Source organism: Castor canadensis, chromosome 4 (assembly GCF_047511655.1).
Source record: "Castor canadensis chromosome 4, mCasCan1.hap1v2, whole genome shotgun sequence".
NCBI lineage: Eukaryota > Metazoa > Chordata > Mammalia > Rodentia > Castoridae > Castor > Castor canadensis.
Window position 1 is genome coordinate 119953773 of NC_133389.1, and position 27710 is coordinate 119981482.

The 27710-nt window shown below is 36.6% G+C and overlaps 1 protein-coding gene across 3 annotated transcripts in view; it reads right to left on the reverse strand.

The window, feature by feature from the left end:
• Ttc21b (tetratricopeptide repeat domain 21B) overlaps positions 1-27710 on the reverse strand; it is a 79001-nt gene that overhangs the window by 48336 nt on the left and 2955 nt on the right. For all 3 annotated transcript variants that reach the window (XM_074071007.1, XM_074071006.1, XM_020156911.2), the window contains 10 exons: positions 26551-26680; positions 26350-26460; positions 25304-25470; positions 22955-23077; positions 12991-13148; positions 11194-11278; positions 9339-9437; positions 1483-1675; positions 987-1084; positions 453-653 (listed from right to left, as the gene is read on the reverse strand). In XM_074071007.1, the coding sequence (XP_073927108.1) occupies positions 453-653; positions 987-1084; positions 1483-1675; positions 9339-9437; positions 11194-11278; positions 12991-13148; positions 22955-23077; positions 25304-25470; positions 26350-26460; positions 26551-26680 (1365 nt within the window). The remainder of the gene's footprint in view (positions 1-452; positions 654-986; positions 1085-1482; positions 1676-9338; positions 9438-11193; positions 11279-12990; positions 13149-22954; positions 23078-25303; positions 25471-26349; positions 26461-26550; positions 26681-27710) is intronic.

The following is a 27710-nucleotide window of genomic DNA, read 5'->3' on the forward strand; positions in this document are numbered from 1 at the left end:
CCAAGGAGCAGAAGGAGAACCAGAAAATGGCTATTACTATTATTTTTTTTTACCACAAAGCAAAGTTTGATTTTAGCATAGGACACGCATTTACTAATCATGGCTCTGAAGTAAGAAGTCCATTTTTGACTGCATCCAGAGGTGAAATGGCACTTGATGGTAATATTACAAAACAGATTCAAATAAACAGTGGCTATCAAATAATTTTTGATAATTCCTCTAAACTGAAGATCTTAAGATTTAAAAAATTACAAATAAGTATTTACCAATCAATACTGTTATTAGTTTGCAGCATTCCTATGAACATTCTGATTATAAAGTATTTCAACTAATACAGTTACAAATACTATCATTTTAAGATGCTGATACAGTCTAACATTAAAGATAAATTATTAATGCCTTTTACAAAACTTATAAATGCACCCTTGAAAATAAGCTCTGGAATTACTTACCTGCACTGGACAGAAATTCAGATACTCTGTAATAACTTCTAGCAAGAAATCAGGATTTAGCTTCTCAAAATACTCTACACCAAGAGGTAAATCTTCTAAATGTGAGAAATGAGTATCCAAGACATCATTTAACAAATTTATAACTTCTTCTTGTCGTTTGTTTTTCTTCATAGCAAGAATTGCATGCAAATAGATTAATTCCTGGAATATAAGTAGTTTCATAAGATATTCCATTGAGTTGTAAATCCATTTATATCTGGTTAGATTTTGAATGTATCTAATATTATTTATATGTAATTATTCAAACTTAAGTATGAGCTTGGATGGACTTTTAGAAAGAGAAGAATGTTTATTAAAGTCTAGCTTTGTAAGGAGGTAAATTAACAATTGCAATTACACTAATTAAAAGGTACACTAATTAAAGTTAGTGTACTTTAGTCTTCTAGAGCTAGTACTAAATAAGAACAACACTGATTTAAAATTTCCAGTTTTATAAATAGTAGTTGCAATCTACCATCTGATAAAATACTATACCGGAGATTTCCCCATTGACTGCTGAATTTCATTAAAGAATTCTAGCTGCTGATCTGCATCCTTAAACAGCCCTTCTATTAATTGACAGCGGATAAGTCCTAAAACCAACCAAGGAAAGAGAAACAAGCAGTCAAGGCTCGCACCAATTCATGCATGTAAACATCAACCTAACAGGAACAACAATACAACATATTTTCCTCATCACAATACTTAAATAATTTAAAAACTCAAGAGAGAAAAAAAACAAAAGAAATTAAAAGGGCTAGCCTTAAACCTACATAATATCATTTATAACACAATTCACAACCTATCAAACTCTCTTATAAAAATCTATTTGTCCAAGATATTATTTGTGAACTAAAATTTTTATTTTTTAAAGCTATGACTTGCTTCTGTTGGGGGTAGTACAGAAGTTTTAGAAATCATGAAGGATCTTTTCTCCTTTAATGACAGGCCCTTAGGGACAGTGCTCCCTGCATCTCTAATAGGAGCCTACCAGTGACTGCAGAGACACTCGTCTCATGAAGAGCCATGGCAGTTTTGTACCACTTCCAGGCCTCTTTAACTCGGCCTTGGAAAATCATCTGGCACCCCAGTTCTGTAGCAATGTCTGGTTGCTGAGGGGTTAAACTGAAAGCTCTTTCCAGTAATGTTTGAATTTTTTGAAGAATGAGTTGATTCCGTCCACACTGAAAAGAAAAAAGTAAAAGTTAGACTAGAAGTCAAACATTTCTACTCAGAGTAAAGGACCACTTTTTTCAAAGGTTACTTGTATTTCACAGGACTGAAGAAAAATGAATAATATTATTTAATAAAGAAAAAGTTCCCTATTAGCTATCTACATATGCGCCAAGAAAGAGTTTATAACCTCCAAGAACTTATATATCCTAATGAGTAGTGCTTTTATAAAATTGCTATCTGTCTTGAAACACGTACTTCAAATGATGTTACATGATCTCATGATCATTTTACAAATAGACATATATAACTAAGTTAAAAAGAGAAGTAGGGTGCTTTCCCCTGAAGAAAAGCTGTGCCACCAGTGAAGCTATTTTAGAAGATCTTGCCTTGGCGGGGCCCAGTGGTCTACACCTGTAGTCCCAGCTATTTGGGATGCAGAGATCAGGAGGATCATGCTTTGAGGCAAACCCAGGCAAAAAGTTAGTGACACTCCATCTTCACCTATGGCTATGGTGTACCTGTCACCCCAACTATATAGGAGGACACTGGTGGGATTGCAGTTCAAGGCTGGCCTTGGGCAAAAATGTAAGTTCCTACATGAAAAATAACTTAAAAAAAAGGGCTGGGGCAATGGCTCAAGTGATAAAGCAAATGCCTAGCAAGCTTAAGACCCTGAGTTCAAATTCAAGTACTGCATTATATCTTCTTGGAAAAAATTTTAAGAAATGACAATGTTGTTTAAATAAGTACACAACTTTTTGAATATAACTTTTAACAGTAAAATGCCTATATGAGTATTTGAATAAATTGAGAGGAGGATCCAAGATGGCGACTGGGGCACACAGGCAGACAGTGTGAGCTCCATGAATCAGGCACCTTGCTGAGATGCTGAAGCAATGCTTGGTGGAGGTGAAGCACCGAGGAGAGTCAAAACTTTGATGCCCTGGACCTCTAGCCCGTGGAAGGCTTCTCCATGCCACGTTATACTGAGAGAACAGGTGGACCGCCACTGCCAGCCACCGGCTCCAAACCTGCTTGGGAGATGGTTGGCAGACCAAACAGGTGAGCGCCAAGCATCATGCGGTATTCCCCTAGTCACCTCTGGGATAAACCAGCATAGCCCCCTGGGGAGACTGACCACCCCCCCCAACAAAAAAAAACTGAACAATAAATGAACTGAAAACTAGCACACAGTGGAGGGGTGGAGTTGCCGAAAGTGCACCGGAGAAGCAGGGAGGGGCAAGGAGCTGACCTTGTGGGAACTATCAGTCAACAAATGGCTAGAAAGGCAGCAGGTCCGACAGCAAGCGGGTGATAGGCCACTGCCTGAAGTAGGGCAGGTGTCAGACCATAGGACTCATCTCCTGGGCCAGTGAGCAGCACCCAAAGTCAGATGGCTCTCCAGGGTTGAGGAACAAAAGTGAACCATTACAACCCACTGACAGCAGGGGGCCAGCTGACAGATCATTGACCTTGCCCCAGGGAAAAGGGGTGAGGCAAAGAAACAAGCCCCCAATAAACAAGTACAGCGAAAAGCCAACTCCAAAGCAAGACAGCTGGTGGACTGCAGAACTGCGAAAAGCCAACTCCAAAGCAAGACAGCTGGTGGACTGCAGAACTGATGTCCTGAACCTGAGGACAGTATGCAGGCTAAAGCTGCCACACCTCATGGGGGAAGGGGCAGACCAAGCAGCTACTGCTGAAAGACAGAACAAAAAAAAACACTACCCACACAGGCCGACCATGTGGCAAGACTACCACAGAGCTTCTGCTTAAATACCAACACCAGGACTGGATGCTGGAGGAGTTACACCAGAACTTAAACTAAGACTGAAATTCTATTGTTCCTGAACCTGGAATTTTTTGTTTGTTCATTTCTCTCCACTGGTTTCTTTGGGTTTTTTTGTTGTTGTTGTTAGCTTTATTATTGTGAATTAGTTAATACTAAATTACACCCAGACCAGGGACAGAAATAGCACAAACATACTTACCTAAAAACCCATTACAGACACAAAAGAAAATTAAACCAAGGAAAAGAAAACAGGAGACTGAAACCACCAACTAACTATCAAGAACATAGCTGCACAGTACTAAGTGGAGTGATGGGAAGAAGAAAAAGGGAAACCATTCTCCACAAAGTAATTTAATAGAGGATTCAGAGGGAAATGAAGAAAATGGATTCCCAGTTCCACACTCCAACAAAACAAAGATAAATGACACCAAGAAATCCAACGATGTCCACAACAACACACACAAAAAAGAAATCCTGCAAGTAATCACTGTGAACTTCATGGAGATGTTACTAGACATGGTTAACCAAAATGTACAAGAGGCACTCAAGAAATTTCAAGATTCTCTCCCCCCCAAAAAAAAGAATATGAAAAGACACAGAAACAAATAAATGAACTCATAGGAGCTCTAAATACACACCAAAGTGAAAGAGGACACTATAAATAGAGAGATAAATGACACCAAGAAATCCAACGATGTCCACAACAACACACACAAAAAAGAAATCCTGCAAGTAATCACTGTGAACTTCATGGAGATGTTACTAGACATGGTTAATCAAAATGTACAAGAGGCACTCAAGAAATTTCAAGATTCTCTCCCCCCCCAAAAAAAGAATATGAAAAGACACAGAAACAAATAAATGAACTCATAGGAGCTCTAAATACACACCAAAGTGAAAGAGGACACTATAAATAGAGAGATAAGTGAATTAAAGACAAAAATAGACAATATTAAAGAGGAAATGACCCATCATATGGAAAAACTCAGAAAAAACAATGAAACAGAAACACAAAACCCAATGGAAGGCCACTGCAGCAGACTAGAAAAAAACAGAAGACAAAATCCCAGAATTTGAAGATAAAATGGAAATTAAAGGAAAAACTGAAGAGCTATTAGTCAAACAAGTCAAGACCTGTGAAAGGAATATGCAAGAACTCACCAACTCCATCAAAAGACCAAATATGAGAACCATGGGTGTTGAAGAAGGAGAGGGGGTGCAAGCAAAAGGAATGGGTAACATATTCAATAAAAATAATAACAGAAAATTTCCCAAATCTAGAGAAAGTTATGCCCATTCAGACACAGGAAGTCTCCAGACACCAAACAGACTTGACCAAAATAGAACCACCCCACAACATATTATTATTAAAACAACAAGCACAGAGAATAGAGAAAGAATATTGAAGGCTGTAAGAGAGAAAAAACAAATAACATACAAAGGTAAACCCATCAAAATCACAGCAGATTTCTCAACAGAAACATTAAAAGCAAGAAGGGCATGGAGTGAGGTATTCTGGGGACTGAATGAAAATAATTTCAACCCTAGGATACTCTACCCAGCAAAACTATCATTCAAAATAGATGCAGTAATAAAATCTTCCATGATAAGGAGAAACTAAAACAATATATGACCACCAAGCCACCACTACAAAAGATTCTCCAAGGAATTCTACACACGAAAAATGAAAGCAAACAAAACCATGAGAGAACAGGTAGCACCAAACCACAGAAGAAGAAAAGACAAGGGATCAGAGAGTAACACTGACTCAGCTGCACACAATCAAACCCTTACACAACAAAAACAACTAAATGACAGGAATCACCACATACCTATAAATATTAACACTGAATGTTAGCAGATTTAAGTACCCCATCAAAAGACACCATTTGACAAACTGGATTAAAAGGGAAGAGCCAACAATCTGCTGCCTACAGGAGACCCACCTCATCAACAGAAACAGGCACTGGCTGAGAATGAAAGGCTGGAAGAAGATCTACCGAGCTAATGGCCCCCATAAATAGGCAGGAGTAGCAATACTCTCGGACAAAGAGACTTCAAGCCTACATTGATCAAATGAGATAAAGAAGGACATTCCATACTAATAAAAGGGGAAATACACCAAAAGGAAATAATAATTATCAACCTATATGCACCCAACGTCAGTGCACCAAATTTCATCAAACATACTCTGAAGGACCTAAAAGCATATATAGACTCCAATACAGTGGTAGTGAGAGACTATAATACCCCCATATCATCAATAGATAGGTCATCCAAACAAAAAATCAATAAAGAAATTCTAGAACTAAACCACACCATAGATCAAATGGACCTAGCTGATGTCTACAGAATATTTCATCTAACTTCTGCACAAAATACATTCTTCTCAGCAGCACATGGAACTTTCTCCAAAATTGATCATATCTTAGAGCACAAAGCAAGCCTCAGCAAATATAAGAAAATATAAATAATCCCATGCATTCTATCTGGTCACAATGCATTAAAACTAGAAATCAACAACAAAAACAAAGCAGAAAATATGCAAACAATTGCAAGGTGAACAACACATTGCTCAATGATCTGTGGGTCATTGATGAAATAAAAGAGGAAATTAAAAGGTTCCTGGAAGTTAATGAAAATGAACTCAGAACCTATGGAAGAGAGCAAAGGGAGTCCTAAGAGGAAAGTTTATAGCCATGAGTGCATGTATTAATGACCTAATGGTACATCTCAAACTCCTAGAAAAACAAGAACAAGCAAAACCCAAAACAAGCAGAAGGCGAGAAATAATAAAAATAAGGGAACGAGACAAGGGTGCCCACTATCCCCACTCCTATTCAACATAGTACTGGAATTCCTAGTCAGAGCAATTAGGGAAGAAGAAGAAATAAAAGGAATACAAATAGGTAAAGAAACTGTCAAAATATCCCTATTTGCAGACGACATGATCTTTTACCTTAAAGACCCAAAAAACTCTACCCAAAAATTCCTAGACACCATAAATAACTACAGCAAGGTGGCAGGATACAAAATCAACTTACAAAAATCATTAGCATTTCTGTACACCAACAACAAACAAACTGAGAAAGAATATATGGAAACCATTCCATTTACAATAGCTTCAAAAAAAATCAAATACCTAGGAGTAAACTTAAAAAATGACCTCTACAAGGAGAGCTACATACCCTTGAAGAAAGAGATTGAGGAAGACTACAGAAGGTAGAAAGATCTCCCATGCTCATGGACTCGTAGAATAGCACAGCAAAAATGGCTACACTACCAAAAGCAATCTACATGTTCAACAAAATTCCCATCAAAATCCCAACAACTTTCATCACAGAGATTGAAAAATCTACCCTAAAGTTCATTTGGAAACATAAGAGACCATGAATAGCCAAGGCAATATTCAGCAAAAAGAGCAATGCTGGAGGTATCACAATACCCAACTTCAAACTATGTCACAAAGCAATAGCAATAAAAACAGCACAGTACTGGTACAAAAACAGACATGAAGACCACTGGAACAGAATAGAGGACCCAGATATGAATCTACACAGCTATGCCCACCTTATTTTTAACAAAGGCGCCAAAAACATAAGATCGAGAAAAGACAGCTTCTTTAACAAATGTTGCTGGGAAAAGTGGTTATCTGACTGCAAAAAACTGAAACTAGATCCATGCCTATCATCCTGTACTAGTATCAACTCAAAATTGATCAAGGACCTTAATATCAGACCTGAAACTCTGAAGTTAGTACAGGAAGGAGCAGGAAACACTCTGGAAGCAAACAGGTATAGGCAAGGACTTCCTCAATAGAACCCCAGCAGCTCAGCAAGTAAGAGAAAAGATGGACAAATGGGACTTCATAAAATTAAAAAGCTTCTGTACAACAAAAGAAATGGTCTCTAAACTGAAGAGACCACGCACAGAGTGGAAGAAAATATTTACCAGCTATACATCAGACAAAGGACTGATAACCAGAATATGCAGGGAGCTCAAAACACTAAAGTCCCCAAAACTCAATGAACCAATAAAGAAATGAGCAACTGAACTAAAAAGAACTTTCTCAAAAGAAAAAATTCAAATGGCCAAAAACCACATGAAAAAATGATCACCATCTGTAGGCATAAAGAAAATGCAAATCAAAACCACACTAAGATTCCACCTCACCCTTGTTAGAATAGCTATCATCAAAAACACCACCACCATGTGTTGGTGAGGATGTGGGGAAAAAGGAAACCTCATACACTGCTGGTCAGAATGCAAGCTAGTCCAACCACTCTGGAAAACAATATGGAGGCTTCTTAAAAAACTAAAAATAGATCTGCCATATGATCCAGCAATCCCAGTCCAAGGATATACCCAAAAGAATGTGACACAAGTTACTCCAGAAGCACCTGCACACCCATGTTTATTGCAGCGCAATTCACAGTAGCCAAGTTATGGAAACAACCAAGTTGCCCACTACTGATGAATGGATTTAGAAAATGTGGTATTTATACATAATGGAATTTTATTCAGCCACAAAGAAGAATGAAATTTTGTCATTCACAAATAAATGGATGGAACTGGAGAACATCACCTTGAGCAAGGTTAGCCAGGCTCAAAAGACCAAAAATCTTATGTTCTCCCTCATATATGGACTTTAGATCTAGGGCAAATGCAGTAGTGTGGTTGGACTTGGGTCACATGCTAAGGGGAGAGGCACGTACGGGAAGAATGGTGATAAGTAGAAAACCCATAACTTGAAAGTGTTTGATGTCCCCACTGCAGCGGAGGTAAAACGACAGAGGTCAATATGGGAAGGTGACAGGGAAGTAGTGAAGAGGTCAGGTAGAGATGAATCAATTCAGGTTGTAATACACTTGTGCATGGAAGCAATCCTAGGAATCTCTCTTGAGATAGCTACCCTTATTCAACTAGCAAAAATGCTTTGTCTTTCCTATTATTGTTTATGTCTTCTCTTCAATAAAACTGGAGAAAAGGGCAGAACAGGTTCTGTCTGGAAGTGAGGGGGTTGGGGGAAGCTGGAGGGTGCAGGAGGCAGGGGGCAGAAATGGCCCCAAGAATGTGTGTACATATGAATAAATGAATACAGGAAAAAAAAAAAGAAAAAAGTATTTGAATAAATCTAAATAACTTTTGTAAGCTTATTAAAAACCTGATGAAAATAAAGTGGCAACAGACAAATGGAAAAGACAAACACCCTTCTTAATTCAGACTTTTGGATTCTCTTCCTTTAAATTTCATACATCTCACAATCTTTAGTTTGTAAATAACAGAATTCAGTTTGTATACAAAACTTTGCAATTAATGTCCTTAATTTTGTCAACTTTCTTTTGCTAATTATTTTACTTATTTATGTATATTTTTTCTTTTTTTTCATAAGTTTAATTTTTCAGACTTCTCACTCTTGTGCTGGTTTTGAGATTCTGCCAGTTTTTCTAGTCCATTTCTAATTACTTTCTTTTTATTGGGCATTTATAATAAAAAGTATTCTTTACTATTGTAGCAAGATTTTTTTCCCACCAAAACAGTCTATTAACCACTTCAAAACTTTTTTCAAATAGTTTTATAAAACAACACAAAAGCAGAGAACATAAATCCTATGTCCTGATAAAACAGCCATTTTCTGTTTCCTTTGCTTAGAAGGCACTTTCTTATCTTTAAAGGCTTGAGTACCCCTTCCTCCATGAAGTCTTCTAGAGACTTCTTAAAGTTGGAAACCATATCTTCTGTTAACCACCTTTCTTAAAAATGTATCACATATTTCGATACATATCAATTTCACCTTCGGACACGTGCTTTTCAAATATAAACTTTAGTGACTAATTTCAAACTATTATACAGATCAGCGCTGTAGTAGGCAATCTTACAGTTCTGCTGAAGGCTACTGTAATCTTATAAAAAAGTTGCGCATTCTGTGGTTCCATGGTATACAATGCATTTCCTAAGTTTTCCAGCTTGGTGGTAGCCTAAAAGAAAAGTAATCGGTATTTAATTTAAAACATCCTAAGAAAAAAGAACACTATACATGCACATATGCACGAACACAACATACTCCTACTCATACTTTAAGTGACCTTTGACTTTTTTACATTTTTCTTCCCATGAAATCTTGCATGATGTTAGACATATCAAAAATTACTTTAAAATATCAGTAATTATACATAAAGAATTCTCAAGGTCTAGAATGTTTCTTTAGTATTTGTATTGACTAGTAATCTCTGGATAGGTAAAGACACCCATAGTATTTAATTAGTATACATACCAACAACAGTTGTTTATAAACAACTGTTTATAAATATGATGAATATCAAATTCATAAACAGTATTATATGATATCACCCCTTGAATTGCCCATAGAGATGAGTTTATATTTAAAATGTTTTCTACAATAGAAAAATCATTAGCCAGACATACTAGTTGACTTCTGTAATCCTAGATATTCAGGAGTCAGAGATCAGGAGGATCACATTTTGAGGCCAGGCCAGGCAAAAAGTTGGCAATACCTCATCTCACCCAATAAAAGTTGGGTGTGGTGATCCACATTTGTCATCCCAGCTAATGGGAAGCATAAATAGGAGGATGGTGTTCCAAGCTAGCCTGGACAAAAAGCAAGAACCTATCCCAGAAATAACTAACATAAAACAGGCTAACAGTGTGGCTCAAATGGTGGAGGACCTGCTTAGCAAACACAAGGTCCTAAGTTCAAATCCCAGTGTGGCCAAAATAAATAACTCATTAAGGTAGTTAGTGTAAGTAATGTTTTTTTCAGTGTTGGGAATCAAACCCAGGACCTTACAAATGCTAGGCAAACACTCTACCTCTGAGCTACCTCCCCAGTCCCAAGGTAGTTATCGTAAGTAAATTTTTTTTAGGGTTGAGAATCACACCCAGGACCTTGCGGATGTTAGGCAAACATTCTACAATAGCCCCTAATAATTTTAAAATAAGAAAAATTTAGAGAGGATCAAGATAACCACACAGAACATAATACAAATCCACTACTTGTAATAATGCTATTTGCTTCAGATTGGATTTTGGCACTCTATTATCCAGTGTACAGTCAATGTGCTCATTACTGCAGAAACAGATGTTCCTTATTATAAGGTAAAACGCGATTTCATCCTAACCCCATTTAACTTATACAAACTAAAATTGTGAAAATATTATAAATCTTATCTTTCATATATACTCTTTTATATCCAGTATCACTGATTATTAATCTGTGACAGCACAGGAACTATGTATTTAAAAAAACCCACAAATACTGTAATTAATAATTTAAGGAATTTTCTGGGGTAATTTTCACTGTATAATATTTTGCTTCACTAGTTGATACAAAAAGCAAACCTCCTTGACGGTGTTATTTCTGGTAATCAACTAAAACCACTATGTTAGAACTTTCAGCTGGAGATGAACCGCAGTGGTGGAGCATTTGTTTAGCATAAGCAAGGCTCTTGGTTCGATCTCCAGCACCATGGGGAAAGAAAAAAGAGGACTTCAACACATGCATGTATTTGTGCAATGAAATATATGTATTTTTGTTTTGTTTTTTGTGAGGCAGGGTCTTACTATTATATAGCTCAGTGTGACCCTGAACCTCTGTGACACAGACTGGCCATAAATTGTGATCCCCTGCCTCAACGTCCTGAGTGAGGATTACTAGCATGCACCACCACGCCTGGTTGAAATATAATTTAACATAGGAAACTTAATACAACTTACCTTCTCTATGTCCCCTTCCCTACACAAATAGTAAAGAGCCAGCATTCTTAGTGCTTCTACATTCTGATTATCTTGAAGCAGAAGCCTGCAGGAAAACATTTCAATTAATATTGAAATAAAATTGCCTATTTTTTTTTGAGGTCTTGAAGGCTTAAAGGCTCGTGTGACTATTCCACTACTCAAGCAAGTAGTTTTAATTAGCAAAATGACAACTGCATTATTTAAGGTAAAATAAAGTTTCTGAAATTTAGTTTTTAACGTGCTTTAAACATATGAGTACATTGAACAAGTCTCATTAAATCTTGTGACAATCCTAATGAAAGAATTAGCTAACTATATACAATAGTAAACTAAAAGTTTAATTCACCTTGACCAACCTACTTTATTAAAGGAATTCCAAGAATGCCAAGATGGAGCAAACATTAAAAAGAAAAACTTACTGATGCTATTCATAACATTAAAACAGAATTTCTATGTTATAAAACCAAATTACAAAATATCAGGGAAAATATCCTATTAGTAACTAGAAAAAAAATTTTTTTATTAACCAAAACTGGGCAATATCATATTATGGAGCTATGTACATAACTAGATTCCAAGTGATTCTTGTCAAAGCACTTCCACTACAACTGTTCTGGTTCCTGCCACCAGCATTTCTCCCTTAGACTATGAAAATAACTTGAAAAATGGTTTCCCTGCTCCCTTCTCCACATACTGCTCTCAAAACAGAACAGTGCTTCTTTGGGACTTTTATTTTCTACTGATTTCTCATTTCAGAATAAAAATCAAAATGCTTACAATGATGGACAAGACCCTTCATGACTTGGCACCAGCTTCCTTCCTCCCAATCCCCCTGTAGCCCAGGGCCTACTCATCTCTCTTACTCCTTCCCACTGCTCAGCCAAATGACATCTGCTCCCACTTCAGGGTCTTTCTACTTGTGTTTCCTTTATTCTGCAGTCTTCTCCCAGGTGACTGCATGGTTCTTCCCTTACCTTCCTCAGGTATTGGCTGAAATGCCATCTTCTTGGTAGGGCCTTTCCTGACCATTTCATACCATCAAATTTCAACACCCCATATTTTAATTTTCCTTCTTTATCTTCTCTCCATAGCACTTGCAACTGTCTAACTTACTGTATAATTTACTTGCTTGTGTTGCTTAGTATATGCTTCCTCTCACATCAATATAAGTTTTGCAAGGGCAGGGTTATTTTTGTTTGTCTAAGAAAGTGTCTGTCTTAGAAGAGGTACTCAGTTACTAATATAAAACAACAAAAAAATGCAATTTTACATATTTCTTCAATTCTATGCTGTTTAGAAAAATCAATTCTACCTGGTCTGAAAGAAACTTCAATTCATTGCTGCTTTAAGAAAATATTAGGCCAGGCTCAGTGTCATACCTGTAATCCCAGTTACTTGGGAGGTGGAGATTGGGAGATCTAAAGGTTCCAGCCCATCCTTAACCAAAAAGTTAGTGCAACCCAATCACAACAAAACAAGATGGGCAAGGTGGTATGAAGCTGGCACTCCAGCTGATAGGACAGTATAAGTTAGAGGATCGTGGCTCTGGGCAAAAAGTGTGACCCAATTTGAAAAATAACCTAAAACATAAGGGCTGAGAAATAGCTCAAGTGGAAGAGTGTCTGTCCACCAAGTTTAACACCCTGAGTTCAATTCTTAGTACTATAAAACAAACAAACCAACAGCCTGATGACAAACCATAAGTTTTCTTTTTCTCATGATTATAACCAGATCCATAGTCTTTTGATTTTATTTATTTATTTTTTTTTACTTAACCTTTGTGCTGTCTCAACTGTTTGGTCCCAATCCTGCAAGGCTAATTGTAATTTCATTTTCTTTACAAAAGCAGGAAGGAAACTTGGAAAGTTCACAATGATCTGGTTCACAGTCTCCAGAGCACCTGAATAATTTTGGCGCATCTCAAGGCACTGTACCTAATGGGAGGAAAAAAGTAACATCAAAACTATGATCTTATGTATAAAGGAACTCACAACCCAGAGCAGGTAGAATTCTAGGGTTTAATATTTTCTCACTTTTCTGTAAGGAGAATATAGCACTTTAATAGCCAGAAAAAAACAAAACAAGTTTTTATCAACCCACATTTTAAAACACCATTGAAATATAAAACTATTTTGTATAAGCAATTTTAAATTACATTTTTAAATATAACTGGATAAACATTTAAAAATATTCTTGTAAGAGAATACAAGATGACAACTGGTACACAGCAGCAGACCACATGATCTCCACGAACCAGGGACTTTGCTGAGACACTGGATACACACTTGGCTGAGATAAAACAGCAGGGAGAGCCAAAACTTCAGCACTCTGAACCCCTAGCTCATGGCAGGCTTCTCCATGCCAGGATTTACTAACAGAACAGCCGGCGCTGCATGGCAAGCTCCGCCCCATAAGCCAGCGGAGCCGCTGCTCTGCAGGCCCTGGGATCGCTGCTCCTCTAGCCCCCACTCCTTAGCAGCGCCAGGCCAGAGATCCACAGGTCAGCACGATCTACGGCAGACTGTGCCCCTCAGGCCTGAGAAGCCCATGATCCACAAGCCCACATGATCTCCCCCGCCTGCACCCCGCAGACCTGCGCTCCAGAGACCCACATGATCTCTGCTCTGTCGGGCCTGCGCTCCACAAGCCTGCTAGATGGCCTCAACGACAGGCCTCCATCCCAGGCCCATGGGACCCTGCCCTGCTGCCAGCCACCACAGGAGGGCTCCGAACCCGCCTAGGAGACAGACATCAGTTGTCTAGTTGCTAAAGGTAACACCAGAACTACTAAGACTGAAATTCCACTGTTCCTGAACTGGTGATTTTTTTTTTTTTTTTTTTGCCTTCCCTTAAAGATTTGGCTATCTGGTTTGCTGTCTGATCGTCCACCATCTCTCCCTGCTGTTTTCCTTGGTTCTCTCTTTTTTTTTTCTTCTATTTCTCTTTCTGTTTTTTCTTCTTCTTCCTTGGTTTTGTTAGTTTCACTATTGTAACTCAGCTAACACTAAATTACACATAGTCTAGGGACAGAAACGATACCAAGTAGAAATATGGGAAGATGAAAATGGGATGGAAACCATTCTCCCCTAAAAAATAAATTAGTAAAGGATTCAGAGGGAAACGAAGAAAACAGATATCCAGATCCAGACTCCAACAAAACAAAGATAGACAATCCCAAGGAACCCAACAAAGCCCACAAGAACATTCTAAAAGAAGAAATCCTGCAAGTAATCACTGAGAATTTCATGGAGATGTTACTACACATGGTCAACCAAAATGTACAAGAGGCACTCAAGAAATTCCAAGAGGACAAAAATAAAGAATATGAGAAAACACAAAAACAAATACATGAAATCATAAGAGCCCTAAATAAATACCAAAATGAACCAAAGAACACCATAAATAGAGAGATAAATGAATTAAAGATGAAAATTGACAACATTAAAGAGGAAGTAACCCATGATATGGAAAACCTCAGAAAAAAGAATGAAACAGAAATACAAAACTAAATGGAAGGCCATTCCAGCAGAATAGAACAAACAGAAGACAGAATCTCAGAACTTGAAGATAAAATGGTAATTAAAGGAAAAACCAAAGAACTATTAGACAAACAACTCAAGACCTGTGAAAGGAATATGCAAGAACTCACTGGCTTCATTAAAAGACCAAACCTGAGAATCATGAGCATTGAAGAAGAAGAGGTGCAAGCAAAAGAAATGTGTGACATATTCAACACAATAATAACAGAAAACTTCCCAAATCTAGAGAAAACTATGCCCATCCAGGTACAGGAAGCCTCCAGAACACCAAACAGATTTGACCAAAATAGAACTACCCCACAACATATTATCAATAAAACAACAAGCACAGAGACTAAAGAAAGAATACTGAAGGCTATAAGAGAGAAAAAAAAGTAACATACAAAGGTAAACCCATCAAAATCACAGCAGATGTCTCCATGGAAACCTTCAAAGCAAGAAGAGCATGGAGTAAGGTCTTCTGGGCAATAAATGATAATAATTTCAACCCTACGATATTCTAGCCAGCAAAACTATCATTCAAAATAGATGTAGCAATAAAAGTCTTCCATGTTAAGCAGAAATTAAAACAATATATGACCACTAAGCCACCACTACAAAAGATTCTCCAAGGAATTCTGCACACAGAAAGTGAAAGCAAACAAAACCATGAAAGGGCAGGCAATATCAAATCACAAGAGAAGAAAAGGCAAAAAAGTAGAGAGTAACACTGATTCAGCTACACAAAATCAAACCCTTAAACAACAAAAACAACTAAATAACAGGGATCACCGCATACCTATCAATACTAACACTAAACAATAGTGGACTTAATTTTCCCATCAAAATACACATATTTGCAAACTGGATTAAAAAGGAAGAGCCAACAATCTGCTGCCTACAGGAGACCCACCTCATTGACAGAAACAAGCACTGGTTTAGGGTGAAAGGCTGGAAGAAGATCTACCAAGCTAATGGCCCCCATAAATAGGCAGGGGTAGCAATACTTACTTCGGATAAAGTAGACTTCAAACTTACATCGATCAAATGAGATAAGAAAGGACACTCTATACTAATAAAAGGGGAAATACACCAAAAGGAAGTAACAATTATCAAACTATATGCACCCAACATCAGTGCACTCAATTTCAGCAAACATACTCTGAAGGACCTAAAAACATATATAAAATAAACTCCAACACAGTGGTAGTGGGAGACCTTAATACCCCTCATCACCAATAAATAGGTCATCCAAACAAAAAACCAATAAAGAAATTCTAGAACTAAACCACACCATAGACCAAATGGACCTTGCTGATGTCTACAGAATATTTCAACCAACTGCTGCACAATATACATTCTTTCTAGAAGCCCATGGAACCTTCTCCAAAACCGATCATATCATGGGGCACAAAGCAAGCTTCGCAAATGTAAGAAAATGGAGTTAATATCATGAATTCTGTCAGACCACAATGTGTTAAAACTAGAAATCAACAACAAAAACAGCAGTAAAATAAACAAGCAAACAACTGAAAGCTGAACACCAGATTGCTCAATGATCAATGGGTCATTGATGAAATAAAATTAAAAGGTTCCTGGAAGTTAATGAAAATGAAAACACAACCTTCTGGAGCCTATGGGACACAGCAAAGGCTGTCCTAAGAGGAAAGTTTATAGCCATGAGTGCATATATTAAAAGGTCACAAGGATCTCAAATCAATGATCTAAAACTACAGCTCAAACTCCTAGAAAAACAAGAACAAGCAAACTGCAAAACAAGCAGAAGGAAAGAATAATTAAAATAAGGGTTGAAATCAATAAAATAGAAACAAACAAACAAAAACATACAAAGAATTAATGAAATAAAAAGCTGGTTCTTTGAAAAAATAATTGACAGACTGCTGGCAAACCTGACTAAAATGAGGAAAGAAAAAACCCAAATTAGTAAAGTCAGAAATGCAAAAGGGGAGATAACAACAAATACCATGGAAATCCAGGAAATCATCAGACTATTTTGAGAGCCTTTCCTCTAATAAATTTGAAAATTTTGAAGAAATGGACAGATTTCTAGATACTTACGACCATACAAAACTGAACCAAGAGGATATTAATCAGCTGAATAGATCTATAACACAAAATGAAATTGAAGTAGCAATTAAGAGTCTCCCAAAAAAGAAAAGTCCACGACCTGATGGATTCACTGCTGAATTCTATCAGACCTTTAAAGAAGAACTAATACCAACTCTCCTTAAATTGTTCCATGAAATAGAAAGGGAAGGGACACTGAATAACTCGTTTTATGAAGCCAATATTACTTTTACTCCAAAAGCAGACAAAGATACCTCCAAAAAGGAGAACTATAGGCCAATTTCCTTAATGAATATCAATGCAAAAATCCTCAATAAAATAATGGCAAACCAAATCCAACAACACATCAGAAAGATCATACACCATGATCAAGTTGGCCTCATCCCAGGGATGCAGGGGTGGTTCAACATATGCAAATCTACAAATGTAATACAGCACATTAACAGAAGAAAAGACAAAACCACTATCACCTCAACAGATGCAGAAAAAGCCTTTGACAAGATCCAACACCACTTCATGATAAAAGCTCTAAGAAAACTAGGAATAGAAGGAATGTACCTCAACAATGTAAAGGCTATCTATGACAAACCTTCAGCCAACATCACATTTAATGGTGAAAAACTGAAACCATTTCCCCTAAAATCAGGAACGAGACAAGGGTGCCAACTATCCCCACTCCTATTCAACACAGTACTGGAATTTCTAGCCAGAGCAATTAGACAAGAAAAAGAAATAAAAGGAATGCAATTAGGTAATGAAATTGTCAAAATATCCCTATTTGCAGATGACATAATCCTATACCTTAACAACCCAAAAAACTCTACCCAAAAATTCCTAGACACCATAAATAGCTACAGCAAGGTGGCAGGATACAAAATCAACTTACAAAAATCATTAGCTTTTCTGTACACCAACAACAAACAAACTGAGAAAGAATATATGGAAACCATTCCATTTACAATAGCCTCCAAAAAAATCAAATACCTAGGAGTAAACTTTAAAAATGACCTCTACAAGGAGAGCTACATACCCTTGAAGAAAGAGATTGAGGAAGACTACAGAAGGTAGAAAGATCTCCCATGCTCATGGACTCATAGAATAACACAGCAAAAATGGCTACACTACCAAAAGCAATCTACATGTTCAACAAAATTCCCATCAAAATCCCAACGACTTTCATCACAGAGATTGAAAAATCTACCCTAAAGTTCATTTGGAAACACAAGAGATCACGATAGCCAAGACAATACTCAGCAAAAAGAGCAATGCTGGAGGTATCACAATACCCGAGTTCAAACTATATTACAAAGAAATAGCAATAAAAACAGCACGGTACTGGTACAAAAACAGACATGAAGACCACTGGAACAGAACAGAGGACCCAGATATGAATCCACACAAGTATACCCACCTTATTTTTGACAAAGGGGCCAAAAATATACAATGGAGAAAAGACAGCCTTTTCAACAAATGTTGCTGGGAAAAGTGGTTATCTGCCTGCAAGAAACTGAAACTAGATCCATACCTGTCACCCTGTATTAGTATCAACTCAAAATTGATCAAGGACCTTAATATTGGACTTGAAACTCTGAAGTTAGTACAGGAAGGAGCAGGAAACACTCTGGAAGCAAATAGGTATAGGCAAGGACTTCCTCAATAGAATCCCAGCAGCTCAGCAAGTAAGAGAAAAGATGGACAAATGGGACTTCATAAAATCAAAAAGCTTCTGCACAACAAAAGAAATGGTCTCTAAACTGAAGAGACCAACCACAGAGTGGGAAAAAATATTTGCCAGCTATACATTAGACAAAGGACTGATAACCAGAATATACAGGGAACTTAAGAAACTAAACTCTCCCAAAATCAATGAACCAATAAAGAAATGGGCAACTGAACTAAACAGAAGTTTCTCAAAACAAGAAATTCAAATGGCCAAAGAACACATGAAAAAATGCTCACCATCTCTAGCCATAAAGGAAATGCAAATCAAAACCACACTAATATTCCACCTCACCCGTTAGAATAGTCATCATTAAAAACACCACCACCACGTGTTGGTGAGGATGTGGGGAAAAAGGAACCCTCATATACTTTTGGTGGGTATTCAAGCTAGTGTAACCACTCTGGAAAGAAAATTTGGAGGTTTCTTAAAAATCTAAAGATAGATCTCCCATATGATCCAGCAATCCCACTCCTGGGGATACACTCAAAGGAATGCGACACAGGTTACTCCAGAAGCACCTGCACATCCATGTTATTGCAGCGCTATTCACAATAGCCAAGTTACGGAAACAACCAAGATGCCCCACTACTGATGAATGGATCAAGAAAATGTGGTATCTATACACAATGGAATTTTACTCAGCCATGAAGAATGAAATCTTATCATTTGCAGGTAAATGGATGGAACTGGAGAACATCATTGTAAGCCTGGTTAGCCAGGCTCAGAAGACCAAAAATCTTATGTTCTTCCTCATATGCGGTCTGTAGATCTAGGGCAAATACAGCAATGTTGCTGAACTTGGGTAACATGACAAGGGGAGAACACATACAAGAGGTATAGGAATAGGTAGAAAACCCAAAACATGAAAGCATTTGATGTCCCCACTCCAGAGGAACTAATACAGAAACCTTAAAACGACAGAGGTCAACATGAGAAGGGGATCAGGAACCAGTGTAAAGATCAGTTAGAGACGAATCAATCTGGGTTGTAACACATTTGTACATGAAAGCAATGCTAGGAATCTCTCTGTATAGCTATCCTTATCTCAACTAGAAAAAATACTATGTTTTTCTTATTGCTTATTTCTATTCTTCAACGGAACTGGAGAAAAGCACAGAACAGGTTCTGCCTGGAAGCAAGGGGGGGGGGGAGAAGATGGGGGCAGGGGGCCGGAGGGAGAAATGACCCAAACAACGTACACACATGTGAATAAATGAATAATAAAAAAATTCTTAGACACATCATAAAATAAAGACTACTGATATTTAGAATAGAAAATTACTTTCAGGTTAAATAATATATAATTTTAAAGGAGAAGCAATAAAGTTCAAACAACTGCCTTTAACTCATTTTTACATCTAGCAATTACTTTAAAGAAATAGAGAAGACCACAAAGAGGTACATAGATAATGTTCATGGCAGATCTTTGTAGTATAGAAAAAATTAAAATTGACTGGGCATGGTGGCTCACTCTATAATCTCAGCTACTCAGGAGGTGAAACAGAAAGATCATAGTTCAAGGCTAGCACAGGCAAAATGTTAGTGAGGCTCATCTCAACTAATAAAGCTGGGCATGGCGGCTCAAGCCTGTCTTCCCCAGCTGTGCAACAGGTGTAAATAGCAGGACTGTGGCTCAGGCTGGCCCAGGCAAAGATGCAAGACCTTATTCTAAAAATAACTAAAGCAAAACAGGTTAGGAATGTGGCTAAGTGGTAGAAAGTTTCCCAGCAGGTGCAAGGCCAAGTTCAAAGCCCAGTACTATCAAATTTTTAAAAAGTTAAAAAAAATTAACCCAAAATGTTCATAGGAGTGGTCAAACTGGAGTGTATCTGTTTTTTAAATAAAATTTTAGTCACTAAAAGTGATTATGTAAATATGTATATCTGTATTTACTAACATGAATAGATGTCATATATTACAGTTTGGCTATTTACAGCAGTGGTATTTATTCTCATTTAGATGCTACTATGTTTTCTGAAAAAATATTTTCAGTGTCCACATATTAATTTCTTAGAAAAAATAAAGTTATAAATGTGGTTAGTGCATTAAAAACAGATAATAATGTACATTTATTACTCATCAGTTTTTCTTTTTCTTTTGCTTCTGGACCTCCTTTAGGAACAAATTTAGTAGTGATATATCTCAGTTTCAACTGATCTATAATAAAGCTGTAACATATATCTGAAATAATTTCGAGATTATATTCCTACATAATTAAAGGAAACCACCCAAAAAGTCACTATGTCAAAATAAATAACTTTTAAGTTTTCAAATGATTGACAATAAGAGATTAGATAATAATTTTTAAGATTGTATTTCCCTTGGGAATCTACCTAAATAGCTGGTGCTGAAAAACAACAAAGTCACTCTACAAAGAGTTCTGTGTTCAAATCTAGTATTCTTCCTTAGATTACACCTCCCACATAAATAAAAGTAACACCTCAAATCAAACCAACTTTGCTGCACATTTGATTCACATCATTCAGCCCTTCTGCTGAATTAACTGAAAAATAAACAAATAATTGGAATGGATCTGCTATGGTTTTAGTGCTTTTGTCCTCTCCAAAACTCATGTTGAAGTCAACCTCCAATGCGACAGTGTTGGGGGGTGGAGTCTAATGGGAGGCACTCAGCACATGAACAGTCAATGTCACTATACAGAGGGCCTATGGCAAAGGGTTCAATCTCTTCTGCTCTTCTGCCACCAAGGAACAGTACTTCTGCCCTTTGGAAGATTTACCATTCGAAGTGCCATACGGAAGCAGAAAGGTATCAAAGGAGCGGGGGCCTTGCCCTTGGACTTCCCAGCCACTAGAATCAAGAGAAATAAATTTCTCTTCTTTGCAAATTACCCACTTTGAGGTATTTCATCATGGTAACACAAGACAGACGAAGTCATACTCATTTAGAAAAATAATTTAAACCAACTTAACGATCATATATATATTGAAAGAACTTTTGTAAATGTCACAATGCAGCCCCAGCACAATAAAAAAAATTAAATAAAACATCCTTTGACTATTGTAGAAAAAAAGGTAAATCCCTCCTACGTTGTTTACATTAACATTTGAGACAACCCAACACTAGAAGCTTATGAAATAGTTTTTCTTTAAACAATAGATAGGAGGAAGAACGATAAAGAAAAAGCTTTTAAAAAACTTGCCAAATTAGAGTAGGGGTGTGCCTCAAGTGGTAGAGTTCTTGCCTAGCAAGCACAAAAGGCTTGACTTCAGTCCCCAGTATCATAAACAAACAGCATGCCATCCTTTGTCCTAATCATGAGAGCAGTGTTGACAATACCCTGAATAAGATTATAACCCAGAAATTACTGAGGATTGTCATGTGGGTATATATGTGGAGTTTTTCCTAACATTAACTTTTTTGAGATAAGATCTTGCTATTTGGCCAAGGAAGGCTGGCCTTCAACATAGTATCTTCCTGCCTAATTGTCTGGAGTACTGGGATTAGACGAGTGTACTACCATACTCAGAGCTCATCTTAAATTTAATATTTTCTTTTGCTTAATCGAAAATTTAAGAAAACATCTAAGGTGTTCAGAAGTCATCAATGGGGGTTGAACACAGGATACAACTTCAGTATTTCCACACATCAGTGATTTCTGTTGACTGTCAGTTGCTCATCCCTCAAAAGTAAGTCAGATCCTGTTATTTTTCTGCACAAAACTTTTCATTGTCTATCTATCTGGCTTATCGCGAAAGCCAAAGTAAAAGCTAACAGCCTAGGCTCGCCTCTCCTCACCTCCTGCCCCCACACTCACAGTCCTTCCTCTGGCCTTCATTTCTCCCTTCACTAATGCTTTCTTATCTCCTAGCTCCACCATGAACTTGCTCCTTCCTGTCTGTAATGCTTTCCCCCAAGTGTCCACAGGGCTTTAACCCCATTTTCTCTAAGCCTTTGGTCAAAAATCACTTTCTCTGATTACCTCATTTGAATGTGCAACTTCTCGCCCAGCCCTCCTACTTTGCCTTCCCCAAATTATTATGTATTCTTCCACTGCACTTACTGCCATCTAGTACATTATATACTTTATCTGGTTTATTGTCTGTCTCCTCCAGAATACAAGCTCTATAAAAACAGGTTTTATTTTGTTTATGTCATCCTTAGGATCTACAGTAACACCTTGCACATAGTATCCATGAGAATTCATTTCTCTAGTTGTGTCCTATACAAGAGCAAGTCCCTCTGAAAGCTGACAACAGAATCATGAAAAGCAACATTTTTTTAAACTACTTAATTTTGTTAGGCTTCAAATATGTTATGAATAAATTGTAAAACATGACTTACTCACCTTAAAAAGCAACATTTTTTTAAACTACTTAATTTTGTTAGGCTTTAAATATGTTACGAATAAATTGCAAAACATGACTTATTCACCTTAACTCCAACTCACCTTACCCAGTAGCGCAAATAAATCATTTCCTTCTTGTAATCTCTCTTCAAAACACCTAAGCGCTTTTTTAACATAAGGTTCTTTCCCTCTTGTAATATCAAGCCATGCTTTTAAAACCTGCCCCTGTAAAAATGAAAAATTCTACTCATACTTCCATTTTCTTTTAGAAATAAGAGAAACAATTATTGACAAGAGGTGAATTTAACATCACTTTGGAGGGTAATTAATAACAAAAAGGAATTCTACCAAATAATGTTATGAACAATTAAATTCTACATAGTAAAATTGCTTTGAACCCTGGTGTGCTTAGAGTCTTAAAAACTAGAGCATGAATTTTAGCCTTTCAGATAACTCCCAGGCTGAATATATTAAGAATTTTGTCAAATATTCCACTAGTGCTAAACCCAATATCCCTCTCTGAGGTTTTGCTAGTACATTAACAGTAGCTAACAAGTAATCAATATGTAAGTAAGAATGTGTACCCTGTTTGGACACACAGCCCAAATGAACTATGATATAAAAACAGAAGATATTCTGCTTCCTTATCTGGATAATTGTGCACGTTATCTTTTTGTTTTGTTTTGTTTTCCCTAGTGCCGGGGATTGAACTGAGGGCCTTGTGCAGGTTAGGTAAGCGTTCCACCACTGAGCTATATTCTCAGCTCTGCACAGCTATCTTCTTACTCTCTGTGATAGTCTAGTGAATTTCAAAGCAGAGGAAAAAACACCAGAGAAATTAAAAACATAAGAAGTCATGGATATTTTCAATTCATCGGAAGGTCTGTAGGATTGGAAAGACAAAATTGCTTATTTTTCCAAGGTCAAATAAAAATTACAAGATATGCTCATCTATTAAAAAATTTTACATTAACTTATAAATTTACAGGCATTTAACAAAGATTATATTTACCTCCTTGTACTTCACCTGAAATATGGGTAAGAATCAACCAATACTGCTTCTAGTCACTAGAACCACTGCTATTTGAGTGGTTCTAGCTATGATCTCCATGAGGGTAATTTCCAACCTGTATTTCTAACCCAAAACCTCTCCTAAACCTTCCTTTTTTTCAAAGGCTCACCTTCATCATTTCTTATGAAGACAAATACATCACCTCCCTCCAAAGGTATTCATGTGACCAGTCTCTGAATTATCCAGATTTCAGACCTCAGAAACATCTTGATATATGTTACCTCATTATCTTTTCCTCACTATTACCAGCTGACAAGTCCTGTGGGTACTTAAAAGTCCTTGTACTTCCTATACAATATTTTACTGAAATCCCTGAAAATCTTGTCAGAAAGAACTATTTTTTTCCTCTTTCCCACAATCTAGTTTCTTCTCAGGCCAGTATATCCTTCAAATCATTGTTAAATTAATCTTCTGGGTTTGCATTCCAGGAACATCATTCCCATAATTAAAAATCTTTAATGGCCTTGCAATGTTTATTAAATTAGACATAAGTATTTGTACCTAGCAGTCCAGATCCTTCAATTTGTCCCAATCTACTTCTCTAAGCTTTTCTTCCATCTTCATCTCTATAGTCTGTGTTCCTATCAAATGGGAGGCTCTCAGTGTACCCAGAATCAACATGTCTCATTTCCATCTATTATTTCACACCTTGGGAGTATCTACTTCACTTTTCTAGAAGGTTCACCTGTTGAAACGTCTTTTAGGTTTTAGCTCAAATGCCTCATCCTTTCTAAGCATTTTCCTCAATCTAATTCATACAGATGTAACTTTCCCTTACTTGAAAATACTATCTAGTACAAAGTAAGCAAGCAATAAATGTTAGCTATTATTTTCATGTGCACTTTAATCCATCTCTTTCACAGCATTTGTACTTTTCTCATAATATAAACCATGTATGTATATGTTCTATGCCACTAGATGATTCATTCATCTTTATCTTTCTGCTATTAACAGTACAAATAATTGTTTCTTACATCCAGAGGGAGGGAAGGAATACAGGAAATAAAGAAAGAAGGAAAAGGGGGCAGAAAAAGGGAAGGAGTCAGGGAGCAATCTATTCAATAGTTAATAGCATTAAAAAAATCAGAAACCTTAGTTCCAACAAAGCTCTTTATCAATATCACACATATACATATAGAATCTGTGTTTATATGTTTAACTGTGTATTGTTCTAACAATCAATAAATGATCTCACATTGCCAAAAAATGAGCAACCTTAGAGAATCTCTATTTTACAATATAGGAAATACTAAAATAAAGCCAATCTTTATGAAGTGAGAGTGGACAATAATAAAAATATCAAACAACAGATTCTATGAGTATATAAATAACATAAACTTCCTTTAATGTTACTATTTCAAAATAAGAAAAAGAGCCACCTCATTACTATCATTTGGTATTTTCATCATTCTGTCAATATATTCTCTCGCTTTATCATGGCGACCAATATGCCATAAAAACAAGCCTGCATGGTATAATGTTTTCTGTCCAGCTTCTTTACGTTGCTCCTTCACTCTGGCATCTAATTCCAGAATAGCTTCTCTATCTGGGAGGGTAAAACAATATTAAATGAAAATTAAACTCTAGACCACTGCCCTAGAAAAGGTCAGGTCATTAACAGGGCAGAGAATTTAGTTATTTTTTCTGAAGTAGTACGTTCTATTAGAAATAAAATGCAAACCACACATGTAGCTTAATTTTTCTTGTAGTCCCATCAAACATGCAAAAAGAAACAAGTAAAATTAATTTTTATTAATGTCTTACCAAACATTAATAATGTCACATCAACCCACTATATCCAAAATATGAATAATTTATATAAAATTAATGATAGCTTGTATATCATTCTTACCAAATCTTTGAAATCTGGTGTTAATTTTACATTTAGATCATATCTCCATAAATTTCATGAAATTTACAGTTCAAAGGCAGATTCATATACTCAAGTTGTTTCATATGCAAGTTTTCTAATAACTGAGTCAATTCTCAGCTTTAAGTTTAGAATTAAATATAATATTTAGCTCCTCAAACTAGCCACATTTCAGTTGTTAAACTGCGTAGCTATCTAGTACAGCTAGGTAGTTTATGTCATTCCGAATACAGACAAGCCATATATGCCAGTATTTTTAAACAAGACTCATAAAAATTTAGTGATTCTAAAATAATGCCAAGACTAGCACTCAAATAATCTAACTCTTAAATTCTATTCTGAAACATATAAACATGTAAGATTATGGTCACAGTCCAGCAGAAAAGGTAATACATTTACTGTTATTTACATAGCTTAACACTTGATTGTGTGAGTGCATCCTTAAATAGACACTCTTCTTATGCTGTTCACTTCTTTTAAATCTATTACATCTGTTTGAGAATCAAATGTCAATGCTAGGCAAATTCACCTGAACACTGTACTTAAACACAATACCTGGATTAAGACTCAATTTGTGGGTGTATATCAGTGCAATTAGAGAACAAAGTGATACATCTTGTTTACTTTTAGTAGCCTCAAATTCTCGAAGAGCTTCTTGAGTTTTACCTAAAAATCAAAACAAAGATATGAAAAATTATTCTTAGCACAAAGAAAGAATTTAGAACTCATGGAACACAGGCCTTAATTTGTGCATACCTTCCATCAGGGTACCATAAGCATGATAAAACCTGAAGACTGGGTCATTGCCATACCTCTTCATTCCTTCGCTGGCAGCAAGTAACACATGATGGAAATACTTCTCTTGGCAATAGTAATTGATCAACGTCTAAAAGGAAGTAAAGTTTAAAAAGATTCTAGTGTTCTAAAACACTTCAAGAAGCAGGTATCAATCTTGAATAATTCAGAACTTAGCTAATGTGATTTTTTTCTTCTAAAGTTCTTTAAAACATTGTCAAATACTAGCATACTAACACTAGCATAACATTAACATCCATACTAAGAACTGCAGAATAGCATGAACACAAAATCACTGAAATAACTAAATGTTTTCTTACTATTTTCAATCTTTCTATCCTGAGTTTTTTGTTAACAGTACTGAAATCAAACAACTTTCACCTCTTCTTTGCATAATTTTCTTAAGGTTTCAGAAAAGATTAGATAACATAAAACAATAAACAACAACAAAAGGATGAGGCTTCATTGCCAGACTACAGGGTTATGTTTTGTTTTTTAAAGAAAATCTTCTTTTTTGAAGTCATCGTTACTATAACATTACCAAATTATGACAAATTAAACAGCCAATTTGTTGCCAAATGTTTCTTACTATATTTTGACAGTTCTGGGGTTTGAATTCAGGGCCTTGTGCTTTTGCTTGGGGTTGGCCTCAGACTGATCCTTCTAGTTCCACCTCCTATGTAGGTGAGATTTACAGCTGTATACCACCATACGCAGCTTGTTTTTTGAGATAGTGTCTTGGGTTTTTTTGCCTAAGAAAAAACCTGGCCTGGAACCACCATCCTCCCATCTAGCTGGGCATCCAAGTGTGTGTTATATCTTACTAGTTTTATATCTGAGAGTACAACAAACAATCTATCAGTAAGCATAAATGAGGTAAACTGTTTTTCAATGGAAACGAGTGTTTTTAAGCTTTTTCAAAATTATATTACTGTGATTTACTAGCTGGAACTATGATGACATGCTAAATTATGATTAACTGGGTCTGTGTCTAAGGCTAAGCTCCTGACCTATGAAGGAGAGAATTCACACTTGCGCCATCACTGTGACACACCAATTCCTCCCTCCATAGTCCAATGCATACCTCCCTGGTACTCTGCATCTGCACTGGTGTAGCAGGA